This window comes from Borostomias antarcticus, assembly GCF_949987555.1.
Source record: "Borostomias antarcticus genome assembly, chromosome: 37".
Lineage (NCBI taxonomy): Eukaryota > Metazoa > Chordata > Actinopteri > Stomiiformes > Stomiidae > Borostomias > Borostomias antarcticus.
Window position 1 is genome coordinate 1472484 of NC_140270.1, and position 17473 is coordinate 1489956.

The 17473-nt window shown below is 50.2% G+C and overlaps 1 protein-coding gene across 1 annotated transcript; it reads right to left on the reverse strand.

The window, feature by feature from the left end:
• Positions 1-2134: 2134 nt before the first annotated feature.
• LOC311328096 (transmembrane protein 88-like) lies at positions 2135-10547 on the reverse strand (the record flags this gene model as incomplete). The annotated part of the gene is given in 5 exon segments (XM_084461221.1): positions 2135-2449; positions 7103-7265; positions 7267-7337; positions 7339-7482; positions 10498-10547. Coding segments are annotated over 4 exon segments (687 nt in total). The 5' UTR covers positions 7477-7482; positions 10498-10547.
• Positions 10548-17473: the final 6926 nt, after the last annotated feature.

A 17473-nucleotide genomic window follows, 5' to 3' on the forward strand; every position in this document is an offset into this window, starting at 1 on the left:
ATAAAGGAACCAGGCCAGGTCAAGCCTGGCTTATGTGCGTTAGCTGGCTTGTTTCTGTGCGGGACTGGTAGGACGGTAATGTTTGATAAATAAAGATAGGTCTTGTCACCTGGACACATCAGTTCCAATGCTTCCAATGCTAATCCAGCACAATAAGAGCGGGATAGCCAGTTAGCTCATGGGCTCACAACAACTAGCAGCAGCTTCCATAACTTTAATGGTAGCGGTCAGTGGCTAAAGCAGTTACACTGATGATAACATAAAGTCATCCCCACCAGGAACCCCGGTCTCCTGGGTGGGAGTCCAATGCTCTCACCACTACTCTACTTGTGCAGTGGAGATCGGCGAGTGGGTTTTGGTGTCCTTCTTCCAGTCCCTAGTGTGGGTTGGGGTTAGAATAAGGGTTGGGGTTGGGACAGGATCTGATCTATAAGGCAAGGGGTAAAGGTTGGAGTGAAAGGATGAACATGTGGAGCTTTGGGGTGTAGTCCCATAAAGTCATCCCCACCGGGTCTTCAACCTCAGTCTCCAGGGTGGGAGTCCAATGCTCTCACCACTACTCTACTTGTGCAGTGTAGATCGGCGGGTTGATTTTGGTGTCCTTGATTTTGGTGTGCTGGGACTACTGCCTGAAGTGGGGCCAACAGAGAAATGCAGGCCAACATTGTCCGCAGTAACGGAGGGGAGGGAGGGAGGGAGTGATGACCGGACGAACGCTATACTAGGTGCGCTGGCTTACAGCCACGCACAAAAAAGCATCAATACATTAAGCTCATTCCTCCATCACCACCTAAAGCTGTGCCAGTCAACAGTCAGTGTAATCACTGAAAATAAACCACATAGGCGTAGAGCGACTGGTGCATCACATCCTATACAAAAATGAATTACTATAGGATTTGAAGTGTCCTACTCCTATTGTAATGAGGACTGTCTGTCTATAATGCAGTAGCGTACCGTGGGGTCTTGCACAGGGTCTTCTCCGACATTGTTATTACTCCCAATGCCCCCCAACCCCCCCCCCCTGCACACCCCGTACACACACGCAGATAGGGAGAGAAACTACGCATGTGGAGTCTTTTGGTTTTTATGTTCTGGGACTACTGCCTCTTGTGGTAGCAGCAATGGAACTGCAGGTCAACAACACGACGCAAGAAGCAAGAAGCACGGACAAAAAGGATTCCCTCTCCTTGGTGTGTCGGCTTACAGCCAACACACAAAAAACTACAACCAGCACCTGAAAAACCAGCAGGGGGCGCTTTGTTCTCAGATCGTTGCTCCTCTACCATCCTGAGCTGGTGTTGTGCTGCTGCTAGTTGTGCCGCTTGCCTGTTATACATGTGTGAGACAACCTGGGACCATACCCAGCTGCTGGGGATTAAAGATAAATTACTGTTGATGAACGAGTTAGTGAATCTGCCCTCCCCTCTCTGAGAAACCAACCAGGCGCCATGCTGAATTGCAATGACTAATGAGTGTGTGTGTGTGTGTGTTTGAAAGAGAGGATATGTATGTTTGTGTTTCAGACCAAGCCATTCTACTCAGAGTCACTTATGCAATAATAACCTCTCCTCCATTAACTCGTGCACATGGATGCAACCGCCCAGTCGAACCCCTGTCCACGTTCCAACAAAAGACAATCCAGTCAAGTCCATTCAAAGGCAGTAACGTTATATTTGCAAAAATTATAAAAGTAACAGCATCCATATTACAATTTCCAATATTCCAAAACTACTTATAACATCAACGTAGGTTCTTCGTGTATACAGTACATGGTATAAAAGTGTTCAGTCTATAAGTCAATATTTGAAAGAGGTGAACAGATGAGGGTCATAGGGTCTATACTTATAGTATTAACTACAACCTCTCCTCTCTTTATTCATTTGACTTTTTATGTGGTCTTAAAACATTTACATCTGCGTAGGTGTAAGTTTGCGATATTTGACATCGTATCACTGGTGTGCAGTTTGTGGTGGCCAGTCACAGCCAATCAGGTTGGTTGTTTAACTACCGAGCCAATAGGAAAACACTTTGCTGCATCAGTGGCTGTTGTTGTCCCGCCCTCCCTTCACCAGCTATCCTCAATTCACCTCCTGTCCTCCCGTCAGTCCAGTCTCTCCCCCTCCTCCCCCCTCTCTCACACCCAGACCTTCCCCTTCCCTGTGGGCTCCGCACCCCCCTGGCCTCCTCCTCCTCCTCCTCCCCCCCCGCAGCAGGAGCAGCAGCCCCGGCCGTCATGGCGGCGGGCGTCGGGAGGCAGGTTCTTGAAGACGGCGCGGCTGTAGGGGATGAAGCAGAGGCCCAGCTGCAGGTGACGCGCCAGGCGGCAGTAGGCGGCGAGGGCGAGGACCAGCAGCGGCGTGACCAGCAGGAAGCCCATGACCAGCAGGGCCACGCAGCCACCATCCGCCAGCCGGTCAGAGCAGTACGGGGGCGGGCTGTGGGGGCGCACCTGGAGGGGGAAGAGGGGAGGGAGGAGGAAAAGGAGGAGGGAAGGGAGGAGGAGGGGTAGGAGGAGAGGTAGGAGGAAAAGGAGGAGGGAAGGGAGGAGGAGGGGTAGGAGGAGAGGTAGGAGGAAAAGGAGGAGGGAAGGGAGGAGGAGGGGTAGGAGGAGAGGTAGGAGGAAAAGGAGGGAAGGGAGGAGGAGGGGTAGGAGGAGTAAGGAGAGGAGAAAGATTGGGTGTTATCTTCATGTCTGGGGTGCGTTCAAATTCAGCGAACATAGCGAACGTTAGCAAACTATTTTCCGTTAGCTTTGTGTTCGCCGCAAACGTTTGCTAACAGAAGCTAACAGTCTGGAGAGGTAGTTCGCCAGTAACGGAACGAGGATCACGATGGACCCAGGCTTACTGGAGATGTGCTCCCATGGGGATTGTTGAAGTGGCATGCATGCGCAGCTGTCTCATGAACTTCGGTTTCAATTGTTTAATCTCTGTTATGAGTCAGTTTGGTTTCAAATGTCGCGATTTGTTGACGGGGGGGGGGGGGGCAGGCCATTCACCGCGGGCCAGGCCAGTGGACGCGCCAGGCCACCGGGAAAATTCCCAGTGCTCCCGATGGCCAGTCCGCCCCTGGAGGGAGAGATGAGGTGTGGAAGAGGCGGAATGTGTCTGAGGTGAGAGACACAGAGCAGATAACCCTCTGACACACACACACACACACACACACACACACACACCTGTCCATTCTCTTCATGCACACTCAAACTGACCCCACTCGGGGCTTTTATATGACGAGTGATAGATTAACACGCCAAGAACCAGGCTGTGAAAGGTCACAGTAACATGCGTGCTCTGGACATGAAGACGTTTACGGCCTGGGTGTGGAATGTGGAGGTGGAAGTGTGTGTGTGTGTGTGTGTGTGTGGGGTGGGGGTAGGAGAGTACGGAGAGAGAGAGGGGGGAACGGAGTAGGAGAGAAATAGTTGTCCTTATCTCTGTGGTGAGAGAGAGAGAGATAGAGAGAGGGGGGGGGTGCCTGAGAGGCAGAGAGAGGCATTTGAAAGAAGAAGAAAGAGAGAGAGAGAGATGGGTGGAGGAGGAGAGGTCCAGCGACTGGCGAGGGTGGGTAAGACCACACATGAATCAGCTCTTGGACTAACAGGCTCTGTGTTTATTTAGACTGTCTGAGGAACTCGGCTGTGGAGGTTCCACACCTCCGGGTGAGGGAACCGTTTCCTTCTTTGGCGTGGGCGGGAGTGATCTGGTCGTTGAGAGGTTTTTAACTCCTCACTGTCTGGACTACGCCGACGACATCAGCCTGATATCTAACCAAGTGAGGCAAGCGCAAGAGCTCCTGACCAGAGTGGGAAAGGAATGTGCCAAGGTGGGTTTCGGACTGAACGGCAAGAAAACGGAGGTCCTCACCTATACCACCCCCGAACATCTGCCCCCTAGTGACAGCTGAAGGTACTGCTCTGAAGGTGGTCAGCTCAACGGAGCAGGACCTCGAAGTGAGAGGTCACTGAGAGGTCAGTGAGAGGTCACGTGGAGAGCTCTAAACGGCATGAGCAGCATGTGGAAATCCAACCTCCCCCCGTGAAACTAAGCTCCGCCTCTTCGGCGCCACCGTGGAGTCCGTTCTCCTGTATGGCTGTGAGCGCTGGACCCTGAGTCACTCCCTGCAGAGGTCACTGGACGGACGCTACACCAGAATGCTACGTGCAGCACTGGACATAAGTGACAACGCTCACGTCAGTACTGAAGATCTGTATGGAGCGAGGCCAAGGGTGAGTGGGAAGATGGCAGCAAGGAGAATGAGGCTGGCTGGCTGGGCACTGCTACAGACACCGTGAGGGCCGGACTGGGTGAATATTTCATGCCGGGAGTCATGTACAAGTCAGGCCACGAGCCGAGCCGACGCGGTGAGATGGAACACTTTCAGTTTTGTTTTGTTGACGGGGGGGGGGGGGGGGGGGGGTGGGGTGGGGGTGGGGCTGTGCGTTTTGTTGACGGGGGGGTCCTGCGCGATTTGTTGACCGGAGGGGGGGTCAGGCCATTCACTGCGTGTCAGGCCAGTTGGCGCACCAGGCCACCGGGAAAATTCCCGGTGCTCCCAATGGCCAGTCCGCCCCTGGACACCGTGAGCTTCCGGTGTTACGGGAGCCATCTCCATAGCGAGGACGAAAGTCGCGAGCACGTCCTACTAAAACATTTGTGGACATAATTAAGATGAATGCAGGAGTGGAGACCAGCGATGAGATCCCCAGGTGTGTGGGAGGCCTGTCTGTGGACGATCTGATGATGTCTGTATGGAGTTAAAGCTTCATATCTGTGGAATGTCATTTCCAAGACTTTTCGCAGGATTGGCGGCGGATGACGTGGGATTAGAATCCGGGATCCCAAAGAAAGAGAGAGATCAGGGGTCTTTCTCTGTCTGGGTCTGTTTCTCCCTCTCCATAAAGACCTGGTTAATCCTCTGCTAAGCTGCCATCACATGGGGCCTAAGAGGGCAGAGGGGAGGAGAGAGTAGGAGAGAGGAGGGGAGAAGAGGAGGAATGAGGAGAGGGGAAGAGAGGAGAAGGGAGGAAAAAGGGGGAGAGAGGAGAAAGGGTCAGGAGAGGAGAAGGAAGGAGGCAAGGGGAGAGAGGAGGAGAGAGGAGATGAAAGGAAGAGAGAGGAGGAAGGGAGAGAGGAGGAGAGAGGGGGAGAAAGGAAGAGAGGAGGAAGGAGGATAGGAGAAGAGGGGGGAGAAAGGAGGAGAAAGGAGAAGAGAGGAAGAGAGAGGAGGAAGGAAGAGAGGAGGAGAGAGGAGGAAGGAAGAGAGGAGGAGAGAGGGGGAGAAAGGAAGAGAGGAGGAAGGAGGAGAGGAGAAGAAGAGGGGGAGAAAGGAGGAGAGAGGAGAAGAGAGGAAGAGAGAGGAGGAAGGAAGAGAGGAGGAGAGAGGGGAGGAAGGAAGAGAGGAGGAAGGAGGAGAGGAGAAGAGGGGGAGAAAGGAGGAGAGAGGAGAAGAGAGGAGGAAGGAAGAGAGGAGGAGAACAGAGTAGAGGAGAAGAGGGGGAGAGAGGAGAAGAGAGGAGGAGAAGAGGGGGAGAAAGGAGAAGAGAGGAGGAGAACAGAAGAGAACAGAGTAGAGGAGGAGAATCCTGGCCTGGTCATTAGTGAGGTGACCAGTGAGCTTGTCACCCTGCCACCCCACTCATGCTCTCTGACCCGCTCTGACCTCCAGCGGGGTCACAGGGTCACGGGGACACACCAAGACCAGGGAGACTAACTAGGGTCAAAGGGGCGTGTGTGTGTGTGTATATGTATATATATATATATGTGTGTGTGTCTGGGTGTTTCTTCAATTTGGCTAGTCTGTGTTTTCAGTATCAGAATACTGGTGACTGTGAATACGCACCCACAATCATATATATACGTATAAATACTCAATAGTGTGTGTGTGTGTGTGTGTGTGTGTGTGTGTGTGTGTGTGTGTGTGTGTGTGTGTGTGTGTGTGTGTGAGAGAGAGAGAGAGAGAGAGAAGTTCCTCAGTTCATCCTTAGCCTCGTCTCTTTTTAAAGTATTCACTGCAGAGGTCTGCCTCTCTCTCTCTCTCTCTCTCTCTCTCTCTCCCTCTCCCTCCCTCCCTCTCTCTGTCTCTCTCTCTCTCTCTCTCTCTCTCTCTCCCTCCCTCCCTCCCTCCCTCCCTCCCTCCCTCTCTCTGTCTCTCTCTCTCTCTCTCCCTCTCTCTCTCTCTCTCTCTCTCTCTCTCTCTCTCTCCCTCCCTCCCTCCCTCTCCCTCCCTCCCTCCCTCCCCTCTTTCCCCCACCACATCTGAGAGAAACCTGTACAGTACTTATCCGATTATACAGCTGATCACAGACTGAGCGGACCAAACCCAACCCTAATGGGCGAGCCAACTATTCCAAACTTGTGGGTGAAGGTCTTAGTGTGCAGTTTAGAATTCTGCCCAAACATGAACATGAAACATCAGCTGTGTTTTTCCTCCCAATCATCTAAATAACACACACACACAACTCACTCCTACACACACACACACACACACACACACACACACTGACTCAGCTGTCCACTCCTACACATGTCAAGAGGTTCAGAGGCTATAATGGGGTGTGACAACCATGGAATTTGGGAAAGCAAATGTTTGTGGTTAAATAAGCACTGATATCCTGGTACTTTGTTTCTCACGAGATCCCCCCAGACAATCAGTCAACCAGTCAGTCAGTCAGCCAGTCAGTCAATCAGCCAGTCAGTCAGTCAGTCAATCAGTCAGTCAGTCAGTCAGTCAGTCAGTCAGTCAGTCAGCCAGTCAGTCAGTCAATCAGTCAGTCAGTCAGTCAGTCAGTCAGTCAGTCAGTCAACCAGTCAGTCAGTCAGTCAGTCAGCCAGTCAGTCAGCCAGTCAGTCAGTCAGTCAGTCAGTCAGTCACTCAGTCAGTCAGTCAGTCAGTCAATCAGTCAGTCAGTCAGTCAGTCAGTCAGTCAGTCAGTCAGTCAGTCAGCCAGCCAGTCAGTCAGTCAGTCAGTCAGCCAGTCAGTCAGTTAGTCAGTCAGTCAGTCAGTCAGTCAGTCAGTCAGTCAGTCAGTCAGCCAGTCAGTCATGTAGTGTTAGCTACAACTCTCTCCCTCTTTCTCTCCCTCTCTCTCCCCCCCCCCCCTTACCGTAGAGTGGCAGAGGAACCCGTACATCACCATGACGATGGCGGGGCTGAGGATCAGGCCGAACACCAGGCCGGCCAGGCAGGCGTTTACGACGGCGATCAACAGGTTCTGGGCCGTGACCAGCACCGAGCACGCCCAGCAGTCCAGGGACCCCCGCAGCTCCGGGGGGGGCGCCGTCGCTCGCCCCTCCTCCTCCTCCACCCTCAGCCGCGGAGTAGGGGGGCGGGACCACCACCACGCCAGCGGGGGGGGCTCCCCAGGGGGGCGGTGGGGGCCAGGGAGATGGGGTGCAGGTGGTGGTGAGGGGGCAGCTCTTCAGACAGGTCCAGGGCCTGGTGGTGAGCACCCTTCTCCAGGGAGCCGGTCATGCTCATGGTGGACTGGACAGGGGAGGGAGGGAGGGAGGGAGGGAGGGAGGGAGGGAGGGATGGAGAAAGGGAGAGGAGGGAGATGGAGAGAGGGAGGGAGGGAGGGAGGGAGAGGGAGAGGTGGAGGTGGGGAGAGGGATGGAGAAAGGGAGAGGAGGGAGATGGAGAGAGGGAAGGGGGGAGGGAGGGGGAGATGGGGAGGAAAAGAGTGTGTGAGGATAGGAACAGTCTTGTACAGGGGCGGACTGGCCATCGGGAGCACTGGGAATTTCCCGGTGGCCCCCCTAGCCCCCCCCCCCCCCCGTCAACAAGTCACGCAGCACCCCCCTCCCGTCAACAAGTCGTGTAGCACCCCCCCCCCCCCCCCTATATTTCCCGGCAGGAAATATTCACCCAGTCCGGCCCTGGTCTTGTAGAATGTTTCCTATACGATTGAGTCAGTGTGGGGTTTAAAATGAATGGCTTTTGACACACTTTTATTGAAGTGTTCATACTTGTCCATCATTGGACAAGTCGTCCTCTCCTGGTCCCCAGGCTGAACCCTGAACACGATGTGCGGGCCGGTTGTCACGGTTACAGAGACCGCAGCTCGCCGGGTCACTTGGGAGTCGCGGGTCTTATCACTACGGCAACAGGAAGCCGGCCATCACGTGATGCCCGCCGATCAGAGCGCGACGATGATGGTTATCTGGCAGCTGATTGGCCTGAGGGGAAGGAGCCTAATTGCCATGTGAGTGTGTATGAGAGGATGATGACGGATCAGATGAAGATGAAGGTGAGAGAGCTGCATCAAAGGATGTGTGTGTGTGTGTGTGTGTGTGTGTGTGTGTGTGTGTGTGTGTGTGTGTGTGTGTGTGTGTGTGTGTGTGTGTGTTGTACATGTGGATGTTATAAACATACTTTAGTGTGTTCAGTAGCCAGTTGTTTCATTGGTGGTTTTATCCCAGTATGAGTAATCAACGTTCAACCCCAACATCTCCTAACTCTCCTAGTGCTATTAGGCTACACAAGAAGTTCAAATGGTTTATGATGGTGAGGAGTATTTGTCTTGACTCAGCTACCCGCTGCTAACTGGCATGTACCCCACCTCCCTCCTCTTCCTCCCCCCCCCCACCCGCCCTGGAACAATAGGCTGAGGCCAGTCAGCTGCCAGGAATACCCCGAGAGATAACCCCCCCCCCCCCGGCCCCCCACCCCACAAGACCTCCAGCACAGACCCCACCACCACTCTCCCCCAACGCAATCAACCTCCCACTGGGCTAGAGAGCCGAGCCAAGGCCCTCCTCGCTTTGGCGTGAAGACTTCTGAGGGTTGTAGCATGTTTCTCCAACTCCAACGAGGCTTGGGTTGGATGCCTGATGTGTGTGTGTGTGTGTGTGTGTGTGTGTGTGTGTGTGTGTGTGGGGGGGGGGGGGGGGGGGGGGGTTGTCTTCCACCCCATAGTCCAGAGCTGGCAGGAAAAGTGCGTGTGTATGTGTGTGTGTGTGTGTACATGCGTGTGTACGTGTGTGTGGGTCACTTATTCTTTGCTGAAAATACATCTGGGTCATAGTGCCCCACCCATTTTACTCACTGTACTCGGGATTCTAGGAATAACTTCCTTTGTTAGCATGAAATAAACATCCCAGAGCCCCCTTAACTACACTCTTAACCTGGCGCTGTTATTGTGTGTGTGTGTGTGTGTGTGTGTGTGTGTGTGTGCGTGCGTGCATGTGTGTTATTTTTACTTTGCTACTCTTGCACTTTAGCACTGGATTATGCCTTGTTAAGAAAGGAGATGCACTTGTGAGCTCTGGTGAGTAGTAATGCACTGACTAACTATGCTAAATTGTAATTATTGTAAGTTACTTTGGATAAAAGCGTCTGCTAAATGACCGTAGTGTAAAATATGTAATGTTAGGAAATAGAGTGTGATTAATTTGGTTAAAAAAAAACATTCCTTAGCTACTATAAGTCGAAGTGTCCTTGAGCAAGACACCTCACCCCAAATTGCTCCCAATGAGCAGGTTAGCACCTTGCATGGCAGCTGCCTCCATTGGTGTGTGAATGTGTGTGTGAATGGGTGAATGAGAGGCCATTGTAAAGCGCTTTGAGTGCCGCTAAGGTGGAAAAGCGCTATATAAGTGCAGTCCATTTACCATTTACTATAAGCAGTGCACCTAAGTAACCCAGTGGATGTCGTAGCACTTAGTTAACACACACACACAGATATACACACAGACATATACCAGCCCACTTCCGGCTTTAGGCCTGGGCCATAGCAAACACACACCAGTATTTGCCATGTCTCTCCTATGTTGTTTTTTAGCTTCTCTTACTCTGAAAATGTAATTTAATGTAATGTATTGCTTTATAAATGTTCTTATCTGGTAGACAAACATACTCCAGGAGCTTGCTCGATCGCCTTGTCGAGAGGGGTCAGGGAAGAATTTTTACAGCTCACTTATCTGGCCCCCGGGTGATTACTGTTTTTTTGCTTCCCTCTGGAATATGTAGGGGTGGGTCGTATGTCCACCTCCCTTGTTCTCTGTAAAGCGCATTGTGTTGCCTCTGGGTATGAAATGCGCTATACAAATAAAGCTTTGATTGATTGATTGATTGATTGATTGATTGATTGATTGAGACTAGTCTCTTAGTTGAAGAGTTCTGATAGTTCAATCTATTCTAATGATATGAACCTTGCTCTATTGTTGGCTCTATGTTCTATTGTTCTATAGTTCTATTGTCTGCTCAGCCTGGTGCGTGCGTATAATTACCCTCCGTCTTAAGTCCTCTCAATTAGTCATCGTTACTCACAATTAACAGTCCAACTACTTCGTATGTGTGTGTGTGTGTGTGTGTGTGTTCGTGTGTGGCGGTGTGTTTTCAATCACATTGTGATATGGCGCCTGGTAGATGTATCTCCGGTTCTCACTCCCCTCTCTCTCTCTCTCTCTCTCTCTCTCTGTCTCTCCTTCCGAAGGTGAGGAGGAGAACAGACTCTCTCCTTCCCTCGTTGGCTCGTCCTAGTAGAAGAAAAACACTCACCCCTCCTTTCCTTCACTCCCGTCACTTTCAGTCTCCCTCTTGGGTTTTTCTTGTGAAGTTTTCAGTGTTTTGTCCCTTGTTGAGATCCTTACTTAGGAAGCCGTCTCTCCTGGCTTATCTAGTGGTGGTATGCTGGTATGGTGGCGCTGTGGTGTCTCGTCTTCTCTCTCTCTCTCTCTCTTCTTGCCTCTTCCCTCTCTTTGCCAGGAAGAAAGGAGCCTCCAGAGTCTCTGTGTCGGCGTGATGTCCTCTCTCTCTCTCTCTCCTCCCTGGCCGAGGCTCACTCTGTCCTCCGTGTCCACTCTTTCTCTCTCTCTCTCTCTCTCTCTCTCCTCCCTGGCCAAGGCTCACTCTGTCCTCCGTGTCCAGACTTTCTCTCTCTCTAGTAGTGTCCCACACCTCCTAATGTCGGTCGTCCCTCCCCCTCTCACCCTTGTTTTATACAGGAGGAATTAGAGAGCTCCCTCTCTCTCTCACACTCTCTCCCCTCCCCACTGCCCCCTCCCTGCCCCCCTAACAACTATGTCCAGTTCATAATACCCCCCCCCCACCCCCCCATCCACCCAGCCCTGCTCTTCATCTCTCCCCTCTTATGACCAGGGCTCCTCTGGCCGCGTCCGGCCCCCCAGAGCAGGGGGCTGGGTGTTGGTGGTTGGAGAGAGGTGGCTGGGCTGATAACTGGATGTGTGTGTGGGGGGGGGAGAGTGTGTGTGTGTGTGTGTGCGTGTTTATTTGAAGAGCTGGCAGGAGAGTAGCGGTCTTATCGCTGCGCCGTGCCACTGATGTCCTCCGCTGTGTTAAAAACTCACTAGCAACCCCGTTTAAAAGTTCTACAAACTAAGAAGGGCGTTCTAGAAGGACGTTCCGGTGGCACCTCAGTTATTTTGAAAGCCTCTGGAAACTTGGCTTGAAATAGTAAAAATGCATATATGATATCAAATGTTAGCGTCTCTTTAAGCATCCACAAAAATCTGAGGTAAAATAAACGTTCAGAACCCTTCGAAAAAAGTGTTGAAAAACGGCTCATTTTGCTCTCTAGACCATTTCTCAGGAATGTGTGGATGGAATGGATAGATAATAATAGACAAAGATACTAGGCTGGATCAAATATGTTAGCTAACTGCAAATTTGCTGTCGACGAGGCAGATTTAGCGGGGAGGTAGGACTTACTAACGTGCATTTTTGAATGATTGGATCTCGGATATAATGACGTCACATTAAACAAATTAAACAACGCCCATTTCAAACCCACTGTCAGGAATGTTACAAAAACTTCAATGAGAATATTTCAAATTTTGATAGAAAGTAATTGCTAATACTTTTACATGTTGTTTATTATGTACATAATACACTAAATTACATAGTTAGAAGACTTTTGTGGATTTGAGTTTCCAGAGGCTTTAAGTAGTAGACCCGAGGTTTAGTTTGGCACTGATGGAGGCACCAACTCAGGAAACAGATGCTACCCCTCCAAAAAATCTGTTCCAGTTATGCAACACCCTTTGAAATTCATCTTCAGTTCTGTATGTTTGAACCATTTGGAAGATAATCTTGTGAGAAAGAGCCGATATAAACAGGGAGGTGTTGTGTGAGTTCACAGCTGTTGCAGCAGAGCTGTAAACGATGTTGTGAAAGACGGAAAGAGAGCTGGAGAGAGAGAGAGAGAGAGAGAGAGAGACGTCACCGCCGGAGTTTCTCTCTTTCACGATGACAGAACGGAGAGTTATCAGTGGATCACGCATGGGTTCGGGGGTCACCGTCAGGGTCCAATGGAACGAGGGATGGAAAGAGAGAGAGTGAGAGTGAGAACCGACAGGTTCAGGTTCAAATCACTGGGACGGTAATTAGCGTAGTCCGATCAGATTATCTGCGTCTTGCTCTCCGTCCGCCTGTCCTCCCCTCTTTGAGGTGCGTTTGTTTACCTCCGCCTCCTGCTGGGCGTTCGCCCCTCCGGGTGCCCCCTGGAGAGACCCGTCTGGAGGGAGGAGGGGCAGCCCGTCTGGGTGGAGCTCTGGAGGGATTCAAACGGACTGAAGTTAGAGATACGTGTATCTCTAACTATAAAAGACTGACGCATATAAAGTCATGATCGTCATCTACAGTACCGCTCAGAAGTCACGTAAATGCCCTTTTGTCCAAAGCGCTTTACAATGGCCTCTCATTCACCCATTCACACACCAATGGCGGCAGCTTCCATGCCAAGGTACTCGCCTGCTCACTGGGAGCGATTTGGGGTTCAGCGTCTCGCCCGAGGACAGTTCAACATGTGGACAAGAGGAGCCGGGATTCGAACCGTCGACCCTACGATCATTGGACAACCCGCTCTACCTCCTGAACCACAGCCTCCCCATGTTTGAGGGGTCTGACGGATGTTGTGTGTGTGTGTGTGTGTGTGTAGCTAGCTAACGCTGCCTTGCATAATGGACAAATTTGGGGGGTTGGGGGGGCGCGGGTGTGTCACTGTTTTCAGAGGGGAGGCCCACATTGATGGAGTTTGGGAACCCATGCTATAGATCATGCAATCCTCATCAAAAGACTGGAGAAGTGGGTTGGCCTCTCCGGTCCAGTCCTTAATTGGCTTAGGACCCAAAACCTTATCTGCTCCAGCGGAGTGCTGGAGCCGTTCCTTCTCACTCACCGACTCAGCCCCTCCCCCCAGCCCCTCCCCTACACAGCCACAGAGCCAGACTACAGTAAGCCAGTCGCTTGACTATCAGCGAGAGCAGAGTAGGCTTAGGGAGGAGTCGGAGGAGAAGGAGGAGATAGAACACCGTCAACAACGGTCCGAGGTCTGTCTCATCTTACCAAAGTGAGCCCGTCCCACTCGAGGGGGGCGGGGCTGACAATGCCGTCAGATGAGGACAGTGATGACGAGAGGTTAAAGGAGGAGCCCGAGTTTTCCGCCCCCTCCTCACAAGCTCAGGAGAGAGAGGAGGGATCGTACGTATAGATGTAACACTCCCACCAGCTGTTTCGAACTTGCGCCCCCTACGACCGGGGGGTGGTACTGTCGGTGCAGATGATCTTGAATGTTGGTCGGTTAGTGTAAAACATCCACGCGATGTAGGTGATGTGAACATGGCTCAGGCCAGTCACCCGCTGACTGGTGACACTAACTAAAGCAATCACCACCGAGGTCAAGAGAGTAGAGGAGAAAGCCAGAGCTCCACAGATCCCATTCAGAGCTAGGGATGACAAACGAGAGCGCTGTCATCTTTGTGGGAGCAGAGGCTCAGAGAACATCTTCCACCCTCAAACGGCTCCCCCATTATTCACCAGATGATGCCGCTCCGTGTCCGAGGCCGCCCTGTTACAAGCCAGAAGGCCTGTGTGTGACAACCACCTTGAACGGACGCCAAAACATGTAGAGTTCCTCCTCGCGACACTTGTTTACACATCTGGCTGTATCCTTAGAAGGGCATGTTTCCGCAGGGAGGTCACGTTCACACGTCGGTAGACTGGAGATGAGATCCAGTGCCCGGTAGCTCACTAAGGCGCGCCCCATATGAAGGCTAGTCCTTCGCACGGCGGACCCGGGTTCGATTCCCGGCTCGGGTCCTGTGCCGCATGTCCTCCCCTCTCTCCCCCACATTTCCTGTCTCTCTCGAACTGTCATGTCCCATTAAAGCTGAAAAGCCCTAAAAAATATCTTTAAAAGAAAAAAAAAGAATGTTCTAAGTGACACATGTGAAGCTATGCTATGAAGTAGCCTAATGGGTAGTTATTTTGTTTTCCTTTGAAATTGTAATCCTGCTAGAGGAAGCAACGATTGGGTTATTATGTAACTGTTAATCTGTTTATCTTAAGCACGCTTTTCTGTTCAGTTATTCTTTTTCTTTCTGCATAATGGCTGTTCAGGTTTAGGGTTTTGAAGTCAACATTTCTCTTGATCATTATGATTCTGCGTGTTCACGTATAATCTTAGGAGGGATTGTTGAATATGGTTGATTTTCAGAGAAATGCCTTTTAATATGATCCTGTTAGCCATTTCCTAATTATGATGATTGACCTCTGAGTTTGGCTGTCGGCTTGAGTTTTCGGTAGGAAACGGTGTCCCTCTTCCATAGACTTATGAGATGAAGACATTCCATGGCTGGTACACTCTGGGCCAAACACCATTGTTGTGGTTGGAGATAAAGGCCTGGGGCCTCATTTATCATTGTGGATACACCCTTTTTCATTTACACCTGATTTTTGTACTTGCTTTTCTCCGCAATTAATGTGATGTATCATGACAAAACTCGATGGGAAATATTGTGTATATATCTCACAATATTTCCCATCGAGTTTTGGCATGATACATCACATTAATTGCGGAGAAAAGCAAGTAGAAAAAGCAGGTGTAAATGAAAAAGGGTGTATCCACAATGATAAATGAGGCTCCTGGGCGCCGTAGGTTAACTTGACCAAACAAGGCCACAGAAGAGACCAGAGAGACAGTCTTATTAGAGAAGAGACGAGGGATGGGGGACACTCAAACCACATAAGAACGTTGCAACGAGACCAATGCTTTGATTTGGGTCCAGACAGCATCCAGACAGGTCATCTGTGCATTAAACTAGATGCCATCGTCTTTTGTATGTTAAACCTTCTGTAATAAATCGCTTTTGCTTGAGGCTCAAATCCCGTGTTGGAGAGATTCTTGGGACACACCTGAGAAAGGAGACACTGGACTGTGTGGTATTGTGTGAGATTGGGGGCCGCCTTTTATTGTCATCAAAACACAACGCAGAGCTAAATAAGGACATAACAAAATACAACGAAAGTCAACAGTATTCTATTAAAGATTCACTTGTCTAATGCACTAACTGTAGACATATCCCATAATAATGCAAAATAATACAAACCTTTGCTGTCACTTTCTTCCTGGGTATCCTTCTCTCTTCTCTCCGGATCACGGGCAGTATCTGTTGCATTTGTAAAGTGATAATAGCGCTCTGCGCCATTACCGAATGGTACATGTTGTCAGGTTGTCCTGTGTTGACCTCCGTTTCTATTGTTCTATATAAACGCCATTGAACCGTCTCTGTCCGTGTCTCGGCTCAGTTATTATAATACAGCCTCGACTGGCGTGGTGACAGCGTCGGGAGTTGTAGTCTCCTCATGCTTTCCTTCAGGTGAAGTCTCCCTACTACATTGAGGACGTTACTACTACTACGCCCGAACACAACAGGAAATGGCTAATTACCGAGCACCGAATCGGTGGTGCCTGTCAAAGACCATAAATAGGCTCGTTTGAGATGAGCAGAGCCTGGACTGAGCCTCGTCTCGGTGGTCAACGAGAGCAGGCGGGGGCTGTGACCAGGCCGGGTCAAGCCTGGCTTATGTGCGTTGGCTGGCTTGTTTCTGTGCGGGACTGGTAGGACGGTAATGTCTGATAAATAAAGATGGGTCTTGTCACCTGGACACATCAGTTCCAATGCTTCCAATGCTAATCCAGCACAATGAGAGCGGGATAGCCAGTTAGCTCATGAGCTCACAACAACTAGCAGCGTCCATAACATTAATAGTAGCGGTCAGTGGCTAAAGCAGTTACACTGATGATTCCTGTAATGTTAGCTATTTTGCTGCAATGGGTTCAACCTTGACTTGCTGTTTTGCACTTCCCTTTAGGTGGTGAATAAGTAGACCCAGGACACAGTGGGTTATTTGGACATCTACTAGGATCTTGATATTATATTGATATGAAGATATGAAAGTAAAGTATTTGCCCTTAGAAGTAAATTGTAATTAAAATGGTTCTTAGCTAAGTAACCTAAGTGTAGGCAGACTTGAAAGGTCAATTGTAATAATATCATGAATGAACAATTGTAAACATAGTACTCAACAGAATAGGTAATAGCCTACTCAAGTCTTGATTGAAACCTTTCCTAAATGCTTTATTAAACATACAGACATGCACATTAAAAGTAGCCGAACATAGGCAAAAATCCTTGATTATGCAATGGAATATGCGGGGGTTTTATGGGATTTTATGCGTTGAAAATGCAGGGATTTTCTGAAGTTGCGGGAACTTGCGAATATTGCGAGAATATGCGAGAACCTGTCCTGTATTTTCGTGCACACCCCACTCTAATGCATATAGCCTACACTACGTCTCCACACGCAGTGATGATGAAACTTATAAACAACCATTATGCCAATGTCTGGTCTCTGTGGTCATCCAGGTCATTTGCTATTTCCAAGTTTAACAGACCAAACATTTTGCCCATGTCTATGATCTGATGTTTATTGATTTGATCTTAATATAATCGATGCAGCTGTGCTTAAGCCTACTCTTATTGGCTATTTATTTCCTTCATTCATGATGAGAATAGCAGAGGACTTTGAACTTGATGCATTAAACATAAATTGGTGTAATTCACTAGAATGCAGGAAATGAGATGTCTGACCCTCATAATCTCATGGGGGCGGACCCCCAGACCCCTGCTTGATGTGTGTTCCGTGAGCATGGGACTGCTGGCAAGGTGTCCCTTATTCTTGCGGATGTTAAGGCGGTTGCAAAGGCCTTAGTGACAGAAATAATACCCAGATGGGGTATCCCGGGGGAAATCAGTTGAGCATTTTGTTAATCAGGCTATAGAACAAATCTCACAGCATTGTGGTTTTGATTTGAGAAATCCTGTGTTTGTCACCCTTCAGGGGGTGCCATGGAACATGAAAACGTGACACTCGAAAACAAATTAGCTAAGTGTTGTGAAGAAACGTGTGACGATGTGATGCTGCGTTATCGTGCAACCCTGTCGAATGCTTTATCTCAGATCCACAGGCAGGTTAAAGAGGGGCTTCCAACGCCTGCTGATCGCAACCTCCACAAGTTTAACCCGGGAGATTGGGTCGTCATCAAGGACCTCCGACGGCGCCGCTGGGTCCAGAGAAGGTGGCAGGACAAATGACCTGGGTCCACGTGAACACACTAGGTTTGCTCCCTTAGACTGTATAAATGTTCTAACCGCAGATCTGAGCCGCCATTTCT